This window comes from Phalaenopsis equestris, unplaced genomic scaffold (genome assembly GCF_001263595.1).
Source record: "Phalaenopsis equestris unplaced genomic scaffold, ASM126359v1 Scaffold000761, whole genome shotgun sequence".
Lineage (NCBI taxonomy): Eukaryota > Viridiplantae > Streptophyta > Magnoliopsida > Asparagales > Orchidaceae > Phalaenopsis > Phalaenopsis equestris.
Genome location: NW_018165201.1, coordinates 1456485 through 1479339, shown reverse-complemented (window position 1 = coordinate 1479339; position 22855 = coordinate 1456485). Strand labels below are relative to the sequence as shown.

Here is a 22855-nt window from a genome sequence, read left to right as displayed (position 1 = left end):
TGGATGTGGCTTGGCTAGGGGCAGATGCTAGGAAAATCTAGGATAAGAGTAGGGTTGGACTAGCTCTTATACCAAATGATACCGAAGTTAACCCAAATCACAAATAAATGCAAATTTTATTGTTGAAATTTAGAGAGGTTACAACCAAGGCTCTTGAAAGCATGAAATAAATGACAACAAGCAAAGTGACAACACCCTAGGGTGAGGACAAAGTTGGTAAGTGCCGGCAGGAAGCATGTAGGGGCAGATTGGGATTGAAGGTTCAACATTGTGGTTTGGGGAAAAGGTGGAAAACAGTGGTTGAAAGATAGGTAGAGGGTGACAGCATGAATAGGAAGGCTGGAGAGGGGAGGAGGGCAGCAAGTTGGGGCGTGGGGGAGGATTCAAGGCAACAGGTGTAAAGAAGGGATGGGTTGTGGCTAGCAAGTTGGGGTGAGGGGGATTTTGCAGTTGTAGGTTAGAGCCCGGTTTCTGAAGAGGGGCGACAACAAAAGGGAATGGGAGAAGGTTGGCTTTAGAAGATGGCAGTGGGGGGAATGTGGGGCGAGAAGGCAGTGGTAGGTGGAGGCTAATGTGGAGAGTAGTAGCAGAGTGCGAGACAGGTCCATAAGGCAATGACAGAGAAAGGAGGCGAAGTAACAAGGATTGCAAAAGAACAGTCGCGCCAAGATGCCCGTTCTTGCAGCAGGGACTGTGTAGGTTGAGAAGGAGAGCATCGAGAATAATGACCACCTCAGAGAGAGATGCACCCAGAGCTCCACTTGTCCTCGGACACAACCCTAAAAGAGAAAAGGGGAATGTTAGAGGTTTTCCTGATAGAAAACTCAATCAAAACTGAACACTAATAACATAAAAAACCCTATATATAGTAGATAACTAGGAGGGGAGACCACTCTCCTTAGGCGGCAACACTAGCCCATAAACATGGACCGGCCGACCCTGCTCCCCTCTTGGCTGAACCGGTTCAACTAAACCAGTCGATTAGCCACCTAGGGAGCCTCGCATCACAGGTGCAATCAAGCCACTCCCTAACTTGGTACAACCAATTAATCCAACAAATATTAGGATAAAATTGCTTTATTCCAACCGTTACCAATTGCAAACTAGATTCTCAGAATGCCTCAATTCAATCTGATACATGGCAGTCGTAAGCATATCCACTTAATTAAAATAATCATGATATCAAATTAATCATGTTAAACTTGTTACTTAGACAAGGAAACTTTTGTATATGATTTTTATCTATATTCATGCATTTTTCACTTGAATGCACTTAGTATTATTTAGGACATTTTTATAATTTTTTTTAAAAATTTCTTCGCTGCTATTAAATTTTATTAGTCATTTAAATAATTCTCGGCAATTTTATATCTTATTCATATTTTAAGGAACTCCTTAATTGGAGCTTGTTGTAAATTTCATGTCTATCAATGTGATGTCAGTTAAAGGCACAACAATTCCATAAAGTGCCACTTTTCAGATGAGGCATCTCGCTTTTGATCAATCATTAGTCTATTTACATAATAACGACCAAACCCATACTCATAGTCATGCTATGGTACAACATGAAAGTCTCACTAAACAATGCAACACATTTTCATTTTATGTTCACCCAAGAGGGAACCATGATTTTGATTCCTTAAATGGGACCAAGTTCGAAATTACAAGGAACAAAAATGAGTACAACCAAGTAGACGTATAACATCAGACAGAAGTATGCAAGTATAACTCCGGCGCATCAAGACGTTCAAGAGGACATTAACTACCTAAAGCCTTTGAACTATTTTAGAAATAAGAGATTGTTAGCAAGGATGCCATTCTAATAAGTTCCAACAGTTATACATCTTAGCTCCTCACTTGATGGCCAAGTTCTTCATGCTTATTCGTTGTTCTAACGTTGGTGGTATTAAGAAAAAAATAGCAAAACTTCAACAAGTTTAAACAGAAGAGAGGACGCTCAATTTTCATAGCACCAGGTCTATGCAAAACAAAGCTTTGGTCAGAATAAGGCAAAGCTGATTGAGTTAATATTGTGGCCACTCAATGATTTTGAAAAGATATTAGTCCAAAAAAGCAACTCATCAATTTAGTGTTCGCAAGTGAGTTCAAATGATGGTCAACTATTGGTTATTACCATGGTTGATTCTAGCAAATTCAGCTTAGTTCTAGTCCTCCCTCGTTTGAAGGTGACATCAATGTGTGGGGCAAACTCTTTTTCCAAGCCATGGGTGCTAGGATTCTCTTTTTTTTTTCTTTTATTCTAAAAGTTAAATTCAAAATACATCACAGAAGGATAAATCCATCAAATAATTGCATATGTTGAGCCAATATCAGTGGCATCCACTCATATTTACGGTTTCAAACAAGCTACGTTGCATTCTAATCATGGGATCTGTTCAACTTATGCATAGTATTCTTCGGTCACAAAGCCTCTTATGCAAAGAAACATAACAAGTCATTCTAATCATGGGATCTGTCAAACTTATGCATAGTATTCCTTCGTCACAAGGCCCTTTATGTAAAGAAACATAACAAGTCTTCAATTCACTACATAGATTGCATAACCAATTGACTCCTTGATGCGCAAAGGAGAAATTGGAGTGGTGTTCAAGGTGCAACAAAAACTAAACTGCTGGCCACCCTTTCAGGGAAATAGAAGTCAACTTCATTTTTCAAGGAGGTTGAGTTTGTATAAGAATCTTAATCATCTTCCAAATCCTATTCTTCAATGGAAGCCAAAAGTTCAGGAATTAAAATAGAATGGCATCTTCTTCCTCATCTTTGATGCTAATCCTATGGAGAGGAACGATAGGGCTTCATATGCCATTTTTGACATATTTAAGAATGAATTTAGTCACTAGTCACATTTTTTCTTGTCTTTTGGACTAATGTTTATTGCCATGGTTGAATATATTAAGCTTTTTACAATTGACACCACTTCTTCGGATATGAGTGCAAGGGGGGGATTTTTGGCACAAAGCACTTAGCATCATCAAATATCCCTACTTCATTAAGAGTAAAGGGTAGAATCGACATCAATGTGGTTCTCTTCTCCACACTTAAAATATTTCTTTAATTGGTTTATAGTGCAAGATATGATGTCTGACATATGGAGCAAAGTGCTTGTGATGAGAGCTCAAAATGAGCTGACATTCAAATGCACGCAATTTTTCCAACATAGAAAGCTTTCCAAACTTTAGGAAAACCTCATATATGACCATGATGGTGTTCAAATCATGAAGCAAGGATTCTTGAATGTTAGGATCAAGAAGCAATCTCATCTTTAGTTTGTGCATCAAAATGGGCAGCAAGTGGCGAAGACATTCAAGCAAAATAAAAGAAGGAAAATAGTCGTGCTCTTATGGACTTTATAATATGTTTAATTAGGGCTAAATCAGAACAAAAACTATACAAAGAGTTAAGTTATTCAAAATCAAGAAGAATGATGGAGAAGTGAGATTCAAGATTTTGCCTTCGTGTTTCAAGGAAAGTAATTCAAAGAATAAACAAACACAAAACTAAGAGGACACTGACCATGAAAACCTGATGAGGATTGTCGAGCTTAACTCTTCCTTATTCACAAAAGAGAAAGGTTTTGGGTGTAATGGCATTAAGAAATGGTGTCATAATGTCGCAAGGAGGGGAGGTAGAAAATTGATTTGAAGATTGGGGTAAAGTGACTATACTCTTGAATTGTTTTATTATCTATAAATTCCATTAAGAGTATGGTAAATGATTTAAACAGTGATTCAAGTGTGAATTCTATCAACATCACGACTATCTAAACTCCATGATATGTGGAAAAGATAAGCCTTGAAGAAAGCTCGTAAAGCTAAAGAAGATAGTCCACACATATTGAATAAGGTGCACAAGTAGCCCAACTACTACCGAGTCAAGTCTCAAGTAACCCGATTGGTGTGAGCAAAGTGTTCGCCGGCAAACCTTGGAGAAAAGGACCAACTAGGGATATTCAGGGCACTAGCAGTCTATGCACTATGGAAGCAAGCTATGTGGATAAGTTAGATATGTAGCACCAGGTTTTTAAAAAGATAATTCCCTGTGTAACATTCCTTATTATCCTTCTTCTCCTTCATAAACCCAAATCACAGTCATTATTCTCTCTTCGCCAGTCTCCTAAATTATATATCTCGACTAAGGCATTTCCAAAAGCCAACAATTTTGAACCCAGTAACAGATTACAAACTCTAGAGTTGCAACTAAAAGAAAATTCCGAAACTTCAAGCTAGCAAAATCCACCCTCATTAAACACCAGGTCTCATCAATCAACGTTGGCTTCAACCTTTCTTCCATCGATTTCTAAATCACAATTCAATAAGATTTTCTAACACTACCCAGAAATCTGAAACAAAAGGAAATCAAAATCAACCACAGCTTACGCTAGCATATCACGGTGACTGGTAATCACCTTGTGAAACTTGAGCAGTTCGAGTATCCCAAGGACAATGTCGTTCACATAGCAGAAGCCCGAGGCTTCGCACTTCTTGGCGTGATGGAGGCCCCCAGCCCAGTTGATGGCGATGTCGGCGTCACCGCGATTGAGCTTAACAGCAGCGCCGATAGATCCGCCGGCAGAGGCCTGGCAGAACTCGAAGAGGCCCTCAAAGACGGGGCAGTCCTCGCCGACATTGAAACGTCGGAGCTGCCGTGAAGACGATGACTCAAACGGGTGAACGCTGTTGCCATCATCAGCAACGCTCGCGCCAAAAGTGGATGCTGATGCAGCAATGAATTGGGGAGTGACGGAGGCGAGGAAGTCGACGTAATCCTCGGAATGGAAGCGGCGGATGTCAGCAGCGGAGGCGGGGTAGGGGCGGCACACCTCCATGAGACGGTGGAGATGGTAGTGGACGACGAGATTGTGAGCCATTCGGATCCGATGGGGCTTCATCGGATGCCCTTGTCCATAGTAGTAGTCGCCTATCGAAGGCTCGTAGAAGTAGCTAACCCGCCGCTTCCGAGCGTCTGGAGCCGCCGGCGAAGGCGACGATGAACCGCAAGAAGAGCAAGACCCCGCCGTAGGAGAAGCGGGCATTCTAGGCTATTACGAAACCACTCGGCGTGAACCCAAGCGGATTGAAAATTGTGGAATTTGTGGGGCTGTTTGGTAGCAGAATTTGAGCAGGATTTAGCCAAACTGCAAAAATGACAACCTAAATCCTCCGCTTTGCCTTAAATCTAGGATTTACGTGGATTTACGGGATTTCACAGCACATAAGGTTTAAACCCTATCAGAGCTGAGGCACGGGAAGGAGGAGCGAGAGGAAGGAAGAGAAAGACGGGGGTAAGTCGGCTTGGAGCGGAGTAAGAAGGGTTATACGGAAGTTTCAGAGACCTCTGTGCGCCGCGATCGACTGTACAGGATAAAGTGGAAGGAGGTAGGATATGGTTTCGGGTGATAGAGGGGGAGGGGAAAGAAGGTAGGCAGGTTTGCTGGGACGAGAAGAGAAAATTCCAAGGCCCAATTATATCAGTACTACGCACGTAAAAATAACATGCATAGTCAATCAAATCACGTCACGACATCTTATGCGACAGAGTAAAAAAAATGGCGCAGTAACACGGGGAATATTCTCTCCTGTGTTATTCATGTGTTATTGCGCGTTATTCATGTGTTATTGCGTGTTAATTATGTGTTATTGATGTTTTATTGTGTTATTATAACACCAAAAATATTCTCATGACACATAACACATGAATAACACACAATAACACTTGAATAATATGAGAAATATTCTCGACAGAAAAAAAAAACGGCGCAATAACATGGGGGAATATTTTCTCCCGTGTTATTCTTTTGTTATTGTGTGTTATTCATGTGTTATTGTGTTATTATAACACCATGAATATTCCGAGGACACAATAACACATGAATAACACGAGGGGGAATATTCTCTGTGTTACTGCGCAGTTTTTTTTCTGTGTCGCGCGGGGTTTTGTGGCGTGATTTCATTGGCTACGCACATTACTCTACGTGCGTAGTACTGATGTAATATTTTTTCCCCATTTGGGCCAGCTTATTAGTGTGGGCGTTATTTTCCGCCGTCCGATTTGGTAAAGCTTATTTAGAATGAATTTTGGAAAATGAGGTATTTGATTGTTTAATAAAAGAGGCCGCCGGATTTATCCTGCGGCACGAATTCATTTGTATAATTTTTACTCAGCTGCCTTCGTTTCTCTTGCATCTCATCTCTCGTGTCTCATCTACCTTTCACGATCCTTTCTTTCTCAGAATCAAAATCATCGCTATACAATCGACATCATAGCTTGCAGGGAAGCAAAGAAGGGATCGCGGCTTACAGAGACCACCAAAACTCCCATCTTTCTTATCCTTTCACCCCGCTCTGGACAAAAAACATTGAAGAAGTTAAGCCTATTCTCAACCTACTTCCTCTTTGCTTGTCTAGAATTTACTAAATCCACTCATTTACAGGATTTATCTTAAATTGGCACCATTTTGTGATTTATGGGAGCTAAGGATTTGCGGAGGGGTTTTCTTCCGTTTGGTAGGATTTAGAACAACTGGAAGTAACTATTCATGTTTGGCTCGTTTAAATTCCGAACACAAAAATTGTGTTCATGTTTGAATCGTTTACTTTGCAAGCAAAACACGAGCTGTTCGCAGACAAAAACTATTTTGACAATCCTAGTCATGCATGAAGCTGTTAGGGATGTAAACGAGCCGAGCTGAGCGAGTCCAGACTCGGTCTGTAAAAAATATCATTGTTTGTGTTTGTTTGGCTTATATATCGAGCTCAAAAAATTTGTTTGTGCTTGGCTCGCTTGTTTATCGAGTCGAACACGACCTATTCACGAACAATGAGCTATTTTGACAACACTAATCTCACGGTCATAAAATGTTAAGCGTGGGGCAAGATTTAAATCTAGTAATTTATATTAAAATATTCATTTAAATAAAATTTAATATGTTTTTAGTTTATTTTTAATTAGTAATTTTAATTGATTGTAAATCTTTTGTAGTGTTGTAGTCAATTAAACTATTTAAAAATAATACTCATTATATATATATATATATATATGTTTATTTATTTATTTATTTATTTGTTTGTTTATTTATTTATTTAGCTTAGTGAATGAATCGAATACAAGCTATTTAACGAGTCAAACACGAGTTATTCACGTACAACGAGCCGTTTTGACTGCAGTAGCTGAAAGATGCTTTCTTTACTTTCGAACAGGTCAACCTCAAGGAAGGCAGGTTTCTAACTTGTTGAGGAAATATTAAGCTCCAAAATATACAATTTTAATGGATGTGACAAACAAGGCTTTTAAATTTGATTTTGGGTATGATTAAAAGAAGTTTCCAATTCTAATTGTTTCTCCTATTTTTTTTTTCTTTCAGTTTGATTTTTACTGTTCACAAATCTTAGAAAGCATTAGTTAATCATTACTTTATATAATATGTGCATTTCAAGAAGTTTTTGTTTTACTGAATTTTACTCGTGTCTTCTTCGGATCTTTATGGTTTTGTTTTACTTTATGTTTATATGAGGTCTTACAAATAATATTACTTAATATGGTTAGAATGATCATTTATCCACAAACAGCTACAAATTAGCTGTTTTCAAACAGCTGCCCCTAACAAATCATCAGCTTATCCAGATAAACTGTTGATTAATAACTTATCAAGACAAGCTGCAGCTACCCCAAACAGACCCTAAGTGGGGGTAGTCGAGATGCAACAGGACTCAAATAGAGATGTGTGGCATATTTATATTAGGACTTATAAACATGATATAAAATTTATATCATGAGAGTACAAATATGGTATAAGCACAATATAAGTTTTATATTTTGTATGTCCTTTGAGATACAAGTATGGTACAAGAGGGGCATACAACTTGTACTCTTATGCTAAAACACGATACAAAATTTATATCTTGCTTGAACAATGCTTGTACTCAAAGGGTACAAATTTTATACTCTGCTTGTACTCTGACTCGATGTAAATGTGTTGCGCATCACGATGTTATTGAAGTCTGGATGTAATATTTTTTGAGGAGAGGAGGGAAGGGGAAAAAATTTAGGGATTTTACAAAATTTTATATAAGTTAATTTTAATTAATTTAATGAATTAATAGATAATATTTAAAGAAAATATTAGCATGTTAATTATGTTTTTAATAGTTGGTTATAATTATATATCAAATTAACTATAGTTTTATAAACTTATGTGTAATTATTTAATAATTAACTAACTTATAATAAATTACACATTAAATTTAATGAATTATTCATTAATCTACAAATAAACAATTAATAATTAATTGATTAATAAGATTATCATATGATAAATAATTAGTTTAATAAATTATTATTAATGATATAGTTTAACTAGTTAAATATTTATTATCATAATAAAAAATAATTTTTAATCGAATTTAATTAGATTTGATAATTACATCATCGATATATAATGTTAAATTTATATTTCAGCCAAAAAGATTTAAACTCCAAAATAAATTGTCAAATTGTCTCATAATATTTCATCAAATTTAACATATATCATGTTAAACAATTCTCAAAATTTAAACAATTCATTGTTTACTAAATATAAATTTAAATGATTTATTGAATCTTACTTAAGTTAAATTCTATTTGTGGCCAAACAACCTCTATATGTTAGTCTTTCCAAGTAATACATTTACTCAATGGGCAATTAGATATATTGGTTAGAGGCCAAATTATAAAGAATGCATGATTTTTCCATCTTATTTATGGAAATTTTGTTTTAAAATCATGTTCCTTTCATATTAGTTATCTCTCTTTTAAAACTTTAGGGGGAGAAGCTTATGTTGGTCATGTCACCCAAGTTTGTGAAAATTAGACCGGTGAATGAACCAGGAGAATGAGAGATTTGAGGTTCATTGATTGAATCTTTGTTGAAGTGGATGATGTAATAAATATTTAAACTATTTTAATATGATTTAAATGATATAAAAAATAAAAATATATGATAATGATAAATAAAATAAATTCATAATTAATATTATCAATTTTTATAATCAAAACTCGATATATAACTTATTAAGATATAATTATAAATATAGATATAGGTATATTAAACATTTCAAAAAATTTTAAAAAATTATAATATAGCTGTATAAATATGATTTATAACAATTAACGTATATGATTAGAATAAAATTTGTAATAAAATAATATATATAATAATTTTTTTCAAATTTTAAATATATTAAATGCAAATATATTATATTTTTTTTATTATAAACTATATCTTACTTAATATATAAAATATATTTTATAATTTAAAATAAGAATATAAATTGTAATGACAAGATAGTTTATCGTAATTAAGAAGAAAATAAAATTTATATTATTAACAGTATAAAATTTAAAATGTTGTTACTATATTTTTTATTTCATGTCCATTTAATAATCTGAAAGCCCAACACTTGATTTTACAATCCAACTCAGATTTTAACATATTCAAAGCTTATTTAGTCCCACATTATAAGAAAGACTGATCATTCTAATGTCTATATAAAAAGAGGGTGCTTAATAAGATGAGCAATGAACATGCTAAAGCTTGGTACCCTTCATCATTAGGTAATCTAAGAATTAGTTTAAGTAAGCTTACATTAACATGATTAAAAGATTTTCTTAATCTATAGCTATAAGTTTAACTTAATACAAACATAGCACCCAATTCTTATGGATTTGCCTATCTCATACCTAACGATTCATTTTTACACGCACAACAATTTACTTATTGATGAAAAAATGGATTTGACTATAAAAAAGTGATAATGAATGCTAATTTTCATATGATATTTATATATATATAAGTTTTGGTATGAGAAAGGAAAATATGAAAATTTTGGTTGTTATATATGTAAAAGCACTTAAAAATTAAGTCTGGACTTGTTCATTTTAAATAACCAGGATTGGTTTGTCAGATTACCTCTTGAACTGTTAAATTAAGTGGGTTTTCACCATTTTAATTCAAAAATTGGTTTAAAGTTAACCGAATCATTTGTATGACTAGTTCACATTGGAACTCGTTAATATGACTGATTTAATATGTTTTTTAAAACCTTGATGTTAATAATCAATCAGAGTCCTTTCAAAATTTTATGGTATTAAGATTTTAGAATTATAATAGTTTAAAATTTTAGGATTTAGGATGCCTTCTAGCCAAAAAGATGGATGCCCTATGAGAAGCCTTGTCAATACAATGTACTATAATATCATTTTTAAGTACAATGATCACTTATGGTTGAAAGTCTTTAAAATACAAGTTAAAATTATCATAGCAACAACAACATGTAATTGATGATATTGCTTATAAAAAAGGCACTGCTCACAGAAGTTTTGAGTTTATTTAAAGACTACCAAAACCAAAATCTTGGCTTATTTTACTTTTTGAGTTTTAAGGCTTCATGGAATCTCTCTATTAGTGGGCTCAATGAATTGATGATATACCCTAGGATAAACTTTGAAGATTATCCACCTATTCCCTTAAATATTATTTTATTTATTTTTCTTTAATGTTTTCTAATAATCTTAATTCATTATGAATTTATACATTTGACATCATTTTAAATCTACTTGCTATATAAATGAACTAAATGGAGGAATTTTAACATATATTTAAATTTACTCTTGAAATAGCTCACATGGATGTAATAAGGTAAAAATGACAAATAAACAAATATAATTTTTGCACACAAATTTTGGTGTTAAATTATATCTCAATGCTTAAAAATTAATGAGAACTAGACAATCAAAACTATTGCAATAAATTTATACCATTTTCACTCCAACTTTGGGTCATCAAAGTCATACCCAACATCTTTAAAGTATCTAACAATTGTGATTTATCCATTTTAATACCTTTTGAATGAGTGCTTGAATCTATTCTTTGTGTTATGTTTCTATAAATAGTAATAGAAGCAGTTATATACATATCACACAATTCTTATATATTTAGATACCTGACGCCTAAACTTTATTTTTTTACATTTATATCATTTGGATCTTTCATATCATATCAAAAATATAAGTATTTTAAATTTTAAAAATTGAAATATATCTTTTTATACATTGGTGGGGTGGCTTGTATAAAAAAATTGAAGTTTAGGTGTTAGATATTTAAATACACAAAAATTGAGGGGTGTGTACGTATAAATTCAATAATAATATGACCAATGGTCTCATATCATCCATTTATACATGAGAATTTTAGTTTGTTTATTGAAGATAATCTTCTTATGATGAAGTCATTATAACAAAATTTACAACAGGCATCCTTAAATTTAGTTCATTAATATATTATAATCTATTAAATTCTTTAGCTTACAAATATGAGAGCACACTCCCTATAATGTTAAATACCACTAAATTTGAGGAAGGGCATTTATTATTCGTGTTATCTTACTTCATGGTGAGTAATTTCCATGAAACTTACATGGACATTACGTCACCCAAGGGCATTAAGAAAGAGCCCCTATACCTATTTGTGTTATATTTCATATAAATTTAGGGTTTGTTTGGGGCAGTTGTTGCGCGACAGCTGTGCACGACAGCTGTGCAGTGAAACTGCTATGTGAAAGCTATATGTCTGATTTTTTCTGCAGTTGTGCATTAGCTATGTTGCAACTGTTTATGATAAAAAGATCTTTCTACTCTTGTATTACTGTGTTGTTTATAATAAAATCAATCTTCTTTGCACAGTTCATACATGAAAACAGATATTCAGTTTAAATATTACATAATAAAAACTTACACGTAACTAAATAGTGAGTAACAAAACAATCAAAATAAAAAAAAATAAAAGTATTAAAATAATAATTAAGATTATCATAATGTTGAATTTAAAATATAGATGATTAATTTCATGACTTAATCGCTGCTCTGATAAAACTCTCCACACTTGATCACTAATGGAGGTGGAATCATCAAACTTATTTTTCCACCTGAAGTAGTCATAGTTTTTATTTATTCCTTGGACACCTGTAAAATTCCTTTAAAGTTATGCTCCTATCGCGAAGTAAGCAGAGAACACTGCAGCCCACAGTAGCAATACAATACGCTAAAGACATCGGAAGACCTCAAACTCATATTTTCTGAAGTTTTAAAATCACAAAATACATACTCTTAGATGCATCACTAGTAAAAAAAATAATAATAAAACAAAAATAAAGTTTTGTGAAGCCTCAAAGCACAAAGTATAGCCCGACAAATGATTTAGAAGATAGTATACCTTTAAAAAAGGATTCTTAGGTGTCTTTAAACCATGTAAAATTGATCTCGTATGTATTATAGAAGCATCCAGAGAAACCCCACCAGTCGTATGACCAGAGAAAAAATCGATCTTGGTAGCTTTTAAACCACATAAAATTATGGTCGGATGTGTCAAAGGAACATATCGCCACAAAAGACCATACAAAAAACCCCAACAATTATTCGAATGAAAATTAATGGGCTTTTGGTTGCTTTTAACAATGTAATACCGAGCTCATATGTGTATGTCGGCACTATTATGGTTTGGGGAGTTGTCCGTAAGAAGCTGTCGGTCACCGTATTCGAAATCTCATTGCCCGCTTTGGAAAGACATTTTAATGTTTAGAAAAATATAAAATCAAACTAACCTCATATTTTTCATAGTTTAAACGAAAGAGCACTATACCTCGAAAGAGCACTCTATCCCGAAGGATAAACACAAAACTTGAGAATGAGACTCGATCAAATAAACTAAGAAATGTATGAAGTCTCAAATAAACTAAGAAAGAAATGTATGAAGTCCGTTTGTTCTGTGAAAACGTTTATTTGCCGACAAGTTCCCCTATTTAATATGAAGAATTAAATAGGGTTTATATTAAGCTGAGTTCGGAAAAACTTCCGATAAGGGCAAGCCCCTATAGTTAATTACATCTTAAATGACCAAAGTCACTTAAGAAAACTCTCGATAAAAATCAGGAAATAGAATTTCAAAAAGATAGGACTATTCAATGAGACGGGACAAAGATGTGTGAAATGGGATTGACTCAAGTTTGGAGCATTTTGTTTTTGGAATCCAAGGGAGGAAGAATTAGGGGATGTCATGGATCTGGAGGAGAACCTCGGCGACTTTCCGATCTAACTTATTATTTGGCTTCAGTTTTGAGGAGAAATATTTAGGTGTTTCATCCTGCTAATTTTATTTAATTGGGGCTTACATTTGTGTGGAACGATCACACAAATAGCCTGAAAGATGTGAGGATTTAGGTGGTGACGAACGACAATTTCAAAATCGTAAGATGAGTTAGGGCTTATATTGTACAACAGAGCTGTACAAATGCCTAAAGATGAAGTGAGGACTTATGTTGCATAAGCAGACAACCTCAAAATCCTATGGCTTGTTTTTTTTTTATTTTAAGGAATGAATGGGTTTGGTGGGGGAGTTGTTGAAGATGGTCGTGTTGCCCACCATGCTAGCTCCAAACTCCTTGTCGTTGTGAGTTTAAGTCTTCTAGGGTGTCAAGTTATGATGTCAAATTAGGTGGCCCTATGGTTGAAGTTCTTTAAATGTTATGAGGGATGTTAAAGTTGATTAGAGCGACACCGGTTAGGATCCTATTCTATTGGATTCACTTAGTCCGAATGAATTTACTAAACTCAACTTAATGAGTTCCATAATTTCATTTAGACCGTGGGAAACCTCGTTAGCAACCGTAGGTTACCTCCTCCGAGAGATTCCCAATCATCTGATAGAGATGTCTTAATTTAGTTGTGGTTGTTATTTTGTGTGATGTTTGTGATTAAATTTTGAGTTGTTTTATATTTTGAATGTTGTGGCGGTGAATTTTATCTTGGTTGATTTTAGTTTTTGGTTTTAGTTTTGGTTTTGTGGCTATCCTGACAGTTTTAGTTTTCATGTAGGGTGACATAGTTGTTTAGCATGCAAGTTTGTGTTAACATAAAAAATACAGCATGAAAGTACAAGAAAGACGATGTTGTAAACTATAAAAGCGTACCTAACGAGTCTTCTCGTTCCACCACCTGAAACTCAAAATGCATGTCAGGGCATTTTATATGAAGCAGGAAAGTAAATTTTTAGTGACCTACCTAAACCTAGGTCATATCTTGGCGGATCCCTATTAATTTGATTAAGGATGATTTTTGTTAAGCAAAACATATTAAGTTTAGTAGACCTCTGAGGTACCCAAAAGGTCTAGAGGAAGAAGCAAGTCCATGCTCCCCTCTCACTACCTAGTGAAAAGTCTCGAGCTCATTTAAACTTATTATGTTGCTTAATATCCCATCCTGTAAATACATTTAATGCTCAATGAACATTGATGTTTCAATTATCCTTAAGAGTAGGGTAATTATCATTTGTGATTTAATTTGTACATTATATGGGTGAAGACCCTTAAAAGGGTCAAGTTAATGTTATCAAGGCACTCAACCAACTCTTTAATTTGGTTTTGTAGTGTTTTAAAGATGTTCAATTTTAATTATGTTCACTTTTCTAATCCTCATTTAATCATATTTGATTTAGCCTAGGTCACTACTAAGCTCTTAAGGTTTTGGTGGATGTCTTAGTATATATTTTGGAAGTGATTGAATTTTAAGTGATGATGATTCATTTTTTAAAGTCATTTGAAAATCAAATAGAGGTATTTGGTTAGTGAGTTATTAACACCCAAAACTATAACCCTAAGTCTAGGATCACTTATTTGACTAGACTTCCAAATTTTAATAATTTAATAAAATTACAAATTTATCCTTTAATTAACAAAAGTGAGATTGGTTTCTACCAATTAATCCCCTTGTGTTTCAATCATCCAAATATGTTAATTAGGATCAAAGGTTGCTCATTTCCCTTTCTGGAATTAAGCCTAAATGTTAATTAAGGCTAAATTTCCAAAATTACATTTTGCCCCTAAGGCTCTATTACTTCATAATTTATCAAATTTAATCCAAATGACTTCGAAATTTTCATCCCACCTCACTCATGGGTTAATTAAGACATCAGAGGAGAAAATTTGATTTTCAAAATTTAATTTAATTTACATATTTATTTTAATGCAAAAATAGAATTTTTCAAAGAAAATTCCATAACTTGACTAAGAAAAATCCCAATCCCTTGAAATTTTTATTGGAGGTAGAATTAGACCAGAGAAGCATTGGAACCAAATTTCATGATTTATTGAATTATATTTGAATTTTAAGAATTATTTTGTTATGAAGTGTTTATTAATTATAAAATATTTTAAGTGTGGAAAATTAAGTTTTATATTTTTATTAAATCTCTATAATGTCAAAGGACACATAGAAACAAATTTAACAATTTTATATTTTTTTCTTTGAATTTTTAGAATCATTTTAGTGAAAATCCACTTTTAGCCTTTAAAATTTATTTTAAGCTTCAAAATTCAATATCTTCACTTAGAAAATTAGGAGAAGTATTTCAATTGTTCCTAAGTTCTTAGAAAATAATTTAAAACATTTCTATGAATTTTATTATTTTTGTGATTTTTATCATTTTTTAATTATTTATATATTAAAAATAGGCTTGAAAATGGAATTTTTATTTTAATTTCAAATTTATTTTTAGAAAATTTCTCTAATCAAGAAGAACTCCAAAAAATAATTTTTATAATTTTTTGAGTTATATTTTAATTATTAAAAATCATTTTAGTACTGAAAATGTCATTTAACTTGAAAAACTAATTTGAGTTATTAAATCAGCTCCAAATGTTTTGAAATTTTTATGGTGAGTTCTTTGAACTTTGAATCTTAGTAGAGATTAAAAATAAAATCATTTAGATGTTCGTGTTACCCAAAATTAATTTTCTTTGTGTATTAGGGCTGATGAGATTTAAGTGCATTCTTAATGACTTAACACATGAAATATTTTCCAAAAGGTTCTTTAGTCATAGAAAACCTTCCAAAATTTTCTTGGAATTTTCTAAATAACATGCTAATTGCTATGATTAATTTATGCAAATAATAGACATAAACTTGAAAAATATGGATCTATGTCTAGAGATCTCCTCTGACTTTGAAAAAATCAGAAAATGTTTCCTAAGACAGAGGCAACAACATGTTAAAATTTCCAAGTCATTGTGAAATGTCTACATGCATGGAGAATCAAAAGACTCAAAACAGTATTTAATTAATTAAAAATAAAACATGCATCAAATAAATTTCAAATCATTTCCACATTGTTCTCCTCTATTCACTGAGCAAGAGGGTATTTTTATTTTATTTTTGTGATTTTTCTACACCAAGATATGAATTTTTGAAGTTAGGGATCATTTTCTGATTATTTAAATCCCTTTTTATCTATTTAAACGCGCGGCGCTGACTAGATCCTAGGCAGCTCCGAAGACATGCATGGCGCGCTCTGGTTGGACGCAGCCATCCGCGTAGCCGCCGACTCGGCCCGTGCTTTATGAACCGAAGCGTTGTCCAGCTTCATCTCGTCTGTTGATGAGATAAATGCGCGGTCAAACGACTCCCCGTCATCATCCCTAAATAGGCTAACCCAAGAACCGTCCACACTAAAAATTAAGATCCCCCTCTAAACTAAACCAAATCTCATGGGGTTTGATCCTATGGACTAGTCTAAGTGAGACGAACGCATCCATATGGTAATCATGCAATTAAATTAAGCCTAATCAAATGAAGAATCAAAATAGGCTCGGGAGGAGGAGAAGTTTAATACCTTTGCTATGAGAAGGAAAGCTTTAATCAAAGGTGCTCGGTACGTTCCTGGAGGTCCAAGGAGGCTATGGATTAAGCCTCTTGCTATAGTGAAAGGTCTAGGTATGAATTCGACCAAACTCGATTTCAGGTGTTGGTCTAGAGCTATGCTAGGGTCTCTATGGAAGGGGGATTTGATGGGGCTTCTCCTTCTTTCACTGTGGTGAAAATGTGGGTGAATTTAATTTGAGTTTGATGAACTGTGGAGGTGTGGTGAGCTCTGTCCTGGTTTTTTGCAGAAGTTTGAGCTCAAAATTGAGCTTCCGTAGTGGGAATCAGTGGGGGAAAGTGGTTGGATTGAGTTGAGGAGGTCTCAAAGAGTCTCTGAGAGCACTTTGGAGGGGTCTCTCTAGAAATTTTCAGCACACCCTCCATGGGCGTGAATGTGAGCTTTTTATAAAAATGGCTTAAGGCTAGCTGCCATGGCAAATGAGGTAGTGAAAAGTGATGCTTAGGTGGAGGACAGAGATGATCTAACATTTAATTTGGATGAGGTGGCCTCTAGGTTTGAAATGGGTTTGATTGCATGAGGGTGGCTCACGTTTTGGTGTTTTCCGGCCACTAGGCCGGTTAGGCAGGCGGAGGTGGCCAGAGGGCTCAGGGACCTCAGGGGAATCTGTCACAGCAATTAAATGGGTTTGGGCTTTATTTTGGCAAAAAGATCTTAAGCTTAAGCAAATAGGGAATGAAATTCCTTAATTTAGGGGACCTTTGGTCCATGAATTAGCTTAGGTGGTTTTATGGAGTTTAGACTGGTCACTAGAGTCCAACTAATGACTGTGGAGTTATTAATTTGGTGGCTTTTAATTTGGTGGCTTTGGGGTTGGTGGCTTTGGGGTGGTTAGGCTAACTTTAGTGCATGGGTCCAATGCAAGTTCAAATGACCAAAACTTGGGTTTGGGCTAGGTTATCCATGACCTTGACCACAATTTATTGATCAACATTGTGTAGATGATTGTAATAAATATTTTTAGTGAAAGATTGAAATGATTTTGAGTTCAATTGGAGGGTCAATTTGGAGGATTTTTGAAATCAATGGAGGGTCAATTTGGAGGATTTTTGAAATTTGGTCAATTTGGGCATGTTGGGCTAGACTTGGATCTAGATTGGGTTAGGCTTGAAATTTTGCTTAATTAAATGGTCTAAATGATCAAGGTATATGTTATAAAGAATTTTCATGAAGGAATGGGAAACTTTGGGGCTAAGGCAATCAATTTGGTGGAATTTTGAGACATGGCCAATTTGGGGCAAATTTAGGGATTTTTGGATTGGGGTTGAACTTAAATGAAATTGAGGCTTCACCAAGATCAATTGAAGATCAATTTTGATGTTTAGGAATGTTATGAAGATTTTAGTGTCCAAATTAAGACCAATGGAGTAGGTCATGCAGTTCAATTTGGTGGACCAAGTCATAGGGCCAAAATTTGGGGTTTTGATTTAGATCAAAATTGGGCTCAAATCATGGGCCAATTTAGCTTGGATTTGGTTTATATTGGTCATATTAAAGGTAATTTGAGTTTAAAATTGAAGTTGGGGGAAATTGGGACCAATTTGATGGACATTTGAGGTGGATTTGGAGAGATTGGGCTTTTAAAGGCAATTTTAGGGGTTTTGGTCAAAATGGTCAAATTGGTCAAATTGGGTTATGTGGTAGTTGAGAAAGAAATATTTTGGATATTTTGGGAATTTTTGGTATTTTTTGGAATTTTGGGCTAAGGAGGGGCATTTTGGTAATCTGGTAATTTTTTGTGATTTTGGGTAATTTGGGTATTATTAAAAGGTTTGAAATGATTTTTTGAATAAATTTGGGTATTTTTGGAAAATTTGAGAATTTTGGCCAAATTTAGGGTTTCAAGGGTACTTAGATAATTTGGGGAGTTTAGTGGCAAAATGCCAAGTTGGGTATTTTGGTAGAGTTGGGGTGTCAACCACCATAAATAAGCCATGGACCAATGGAAACCCCGTTTGGGTCCTCTATGTACTGGTCTTAGCTAAACCTTAGCCTAGGGTCAGTGAGTTTAGGGGACCACCTACATGAGTATCCCAAAAGTATCAAGGGACCAAAGTCAAGAAATTTTAGTTTGTGCTTGTGAGTGGTTGTGAGTGAGGTGATTGCTAGTGAGTGTCTTAGCTCTAAACCAACACCCAGGGCCAACCCTAAGGTCCAATAGTCCATAGGAACTCTTCTTGAGCTCCCCCATAGTGACCCCACCTACTAAGTGCTAGAGGTTAGGACCAATATGTAGAACTTCAAGTTGAGTAAAGAGGAGTTTAGATTTTCTAATGGTAAGGGTTCCTTTTCTAGTTTTCTAAGAATAGTCAACAGAAAGTCCTATGGCTAGTCCTTAGGCTACTAAAGAGGAAAACTAGACCTCAACTAAAAATGAGGTCAACACTGTAACAAATCCATATTACCACAAAGACTATCTAGAAGAACCCCTAAGGTCATTTGTCATTATTGTCCTCAAAATAAAAAAAAATGCAAGAATATATATGAATTTGACTCATTGAGAGACGGTCCACGGCATGTGGGAGAAGAATGAAAAAGTAATTTGCACTAAATCAAAATTCCATGAGAACAACATTGCATATATTGTAATTACAATAAGCAATAATTTTTCTCACAACACATTGCACATATAAAGAAAATACATCATAGAAATTTCTATCAATCATTAACTAGTGTAATTGTAATTTGCTCTCTCAACTATATTATCTTCCCAGCACCTTCCCCATTCTGCGTACAGGAGTCACGTAGATCATATTCAACTTTTGATATTGATTCGCCTAGGTAAATCAACAAAAAAATTTGATTGATGCTCATCTGCACTATTGAAATCAATATCACTATGTGAGGGACACCGACAAATGTAATTGTGGAGAGACATCGTAACAACCATAATATTCACTTATTGAAAAGATGAGTGTGTAAATCTCACAAAATAATCTATTTTATTTCTAAACCCCAAATGTCCTTTCAATAACATCACCTAAAGATGAGCGGTTCTTGCTAAACATCTCTTTTCTACCTTGAGCTATGTTGTTGGCTCTTTCAAAATCTAGAGTATGATATTTTGTATCAAGAAATGACTTCAAATGCATTCTTTATAATAGATATTCAACATCAAACAAATAATATTTCACTGTCTTAAGTCTATTTATTAGTATTGAAATGTAATTTATATTTTATTTATTTATTTTTCAAGAAAATATGGAGGCGGCTATGAAAAGTTATATTTGTGAGTTTGCATGTTATATTTGAATATATGACGGTTGTGTGTGTTTTTTTCTCTTTCGGTCATCATAAACGTGAAACATATATTGAAATCACAAACAATCATAATATTTTGTGTTGCAACGTCCAATGTACGCAATCTTTTCTCAGTTGGGCACGTGTGCATCCACATGTGTTCCATCAATTGCTCCAATAAAATCATAGGTCATTTATGAAAGATGTTGGGGTTACCACGTTCACGTAAATTTGAAATATGGAATAACTGAACAAATAAATCTACCTTGAAATATGGCATAACATTAAACATGTAAAGTTTTTGCAATAGTGTTTTGGAATGTAGGGTCTTGAAGTCATATGATTTTTCAAGAAAAGATGGTTAGAATATTCAAACCAACAAAAAAATATCTACTAATTTTTTTTTCTGATGAGTTTTGGAAGCGCTCTATGACTCCTCTCATAGACTCATTTAATGGTAAAATATAGAGAGTTATAGCTAAAACATCTCTTGAAGCCATCCTAGATAAGTTATGGGGTCCATAATTTCTATGAAGTTCCTTTGATATATCAATAAATATAATATGTGCTAATTGGAGCAAAATATAAAATCTTATTGGATGACCCATAAGTAATGGCCTAACACACATGTGTCACCAATGTACGTGGATGTCATGCAAGGAGACTGAGCAATTTATGAGCTATAATACTCATACATTAAGTATAATGTAACTATAATTTTTCTTTTTTTGTCTTTCTCTATCTATGTTATTCATTGTTGTGGTAGCAAACACATATAAATAATATTTATTTGTTAGTAAGCAACAAATTAAATAAGAACCAATACGTAGGTTCAATAATACTAGAAGATATAATAGCAAGTGCTAAGTTAAATAAGAACCAAGGAAACTGTAAGTACATCAATATTGAAAGATATAATAAGTAGTCCTACACCTAGATCAATCAAAAATAAAAGTATCAACATAACTTCCTGCTACTACATCTTGATTCTCATAAAAAGAAACATAGATAATTAACCCTACGATCAGGTGTTATCGACATAAAGAACTCTCGCCTAGTTTGATCTTCTAACAACAATGAGAACAAATAAAATCACATGTCCTCATAAATTTGTTGAGTTTCTTCCAGTATACTCATACCCCGAGGAGTAAAAGTTGCATGTGATGTGTCATGCTTGTTTGTACAAGAAGCAACAAGTGTGAAATCTGGCTTTTTAAAAATACTACACCATCTTTTTTATTCTTCTCAGTTCTAGGACATTTGGAATGACTTGTGGATCCACCATCATTTAAGTTAGTATAAAATCTTTCATTTGAGTCAGTAGTTTATTCAACATTTATAGGCTCAGCTATGTTGGTGTGTACTCTCTCACTAAGTGCCCTTGCATGATCACCTGTGATCACGACTCCACCAAACATTAGGTCAAACTTTTCCTCAAGCACAGGTTCAATGAGAGTAAACCTGAACTTTTTGGCATTTGACACATCATGTAAGTTAATTGATATTTGATATGTTCTTTTCATTGAGATGACATGAAAAAAGAGAAACAAAAGCATCACACGTTGCTTAACTTTTTTATCTCCAATCTCTCTGCTCATCATTCTTCCAAAGCATCGATCATTTATTTTATGAGATCCCAACCTAAGCCCATGAAAACTCACTTTAACTCTTTCCATATTCTTCAATCTTTTTTTAACTGTTCTCATTTGTTTTTCAATTATATTTTATCATTTTCTCTTCTAGTACTTCTTAAACTTTTTATGATGTTCTTTCATCCTTCTTCATTAAAATAGCTAAATGGCATATTTCCCAATTCAACCTCTGTCGGGCATAGATCCTAGAAGATTAACTTCACTTCGTTATCCCACATAGCGCATGATTCGATTTCTTTGGACTTACCAATTATCAACTATTAGCTTAAAAAGAACCAATGAACATACTTTTCCAGAACAAGTAGTTACGTTAATATGTATTTATCAAACAAAAACTTGTCATGAAAACATAAATCAGTTTGGATAAACCCTTCAAGTAATGGCAATAGATTTAAAAAGTAGAAGATAAACCCTAATATCTAATTGGAAGTTGAATTATGGAAAGCTCACCATATCACAAAAGCATTCTTAACTATGGATTTTAGTAACCATGAACATAAGACCTCAAACCAGAAAGAGGTAATGAAACATTACCATGATATCACAATCTAACTCCACAAAAGAAAATAGGTAATGCAGAAAGCATAGAGATAAAATGAAATTCGAAGATCATAACAGCATTTATTTCATGAGCTTTATCACCAAAGAAACCATGATTCAATACCATCACCAAAGGCAGTTTGAATACTGACAGCGACTTTTTATATGCTTAAAATACAAGATAAATATGGACGTAATGAATATTCAATAATTGTAAAGTCACACTTATCAACACAAATATACGTATCGCTTAAGTAATATAAGACTCTAATGAAATCATAGATATCGATCCCACAGGGAGTGGTTAGAACTGCAGACTAAGATTTTAGAAAAGCAATACTTTAATCACAACAACGAAGTTCAATTTGCATATCTGTCACTAATACCCAATTGAAATAAATAGATAATTTTAATAACTATTAAATAACTAATGATACTAAGGAGGGTTTAATTGTGATATTCAATATATAAGAAAACATCCTTCTCCTTGTCAAGAAATTATAGTGAATGGATAGAGTGAATTAGTTCAATTTAGATTGTGCCAAATAGGAGCATACATATTCTTTACCCATTGGTCCAGACATAAAGAATATTGACTAATCCTACGCTTGTTTACTGAATTTGCGGCTAGACTGGGAGGGTAACGGCTCCCACTTCGGGG

At 33.8% G+C, this 22855-nt stretch overlaps 1 protein-coding gene across 1 annotated transcript in view; it reads right to left on the bottom strand.

Moving 5' to 3' along the window:
• The window catches only part of LOC110030792 (histone deacetylase 6), a 46535-nt gene extending 41535 nt beyond the window's left edge, over window positions 1-5000 (bottom strand). The window contains exon 1 of the mRNA XM_020733711.1: window positions 4427-5000. Coding sequence (XP_020589370.1) covers window positions 4427-4909 — 483 coding nt within the window. The 5' untranslated portion in view covers window positions 4910-5000. The remainder of the gene's footprint in view (window positions 1-4426) is intronic.
• Between the last annotated feature and the right edge of the window lie 17855 nt (window positions 5001-22855).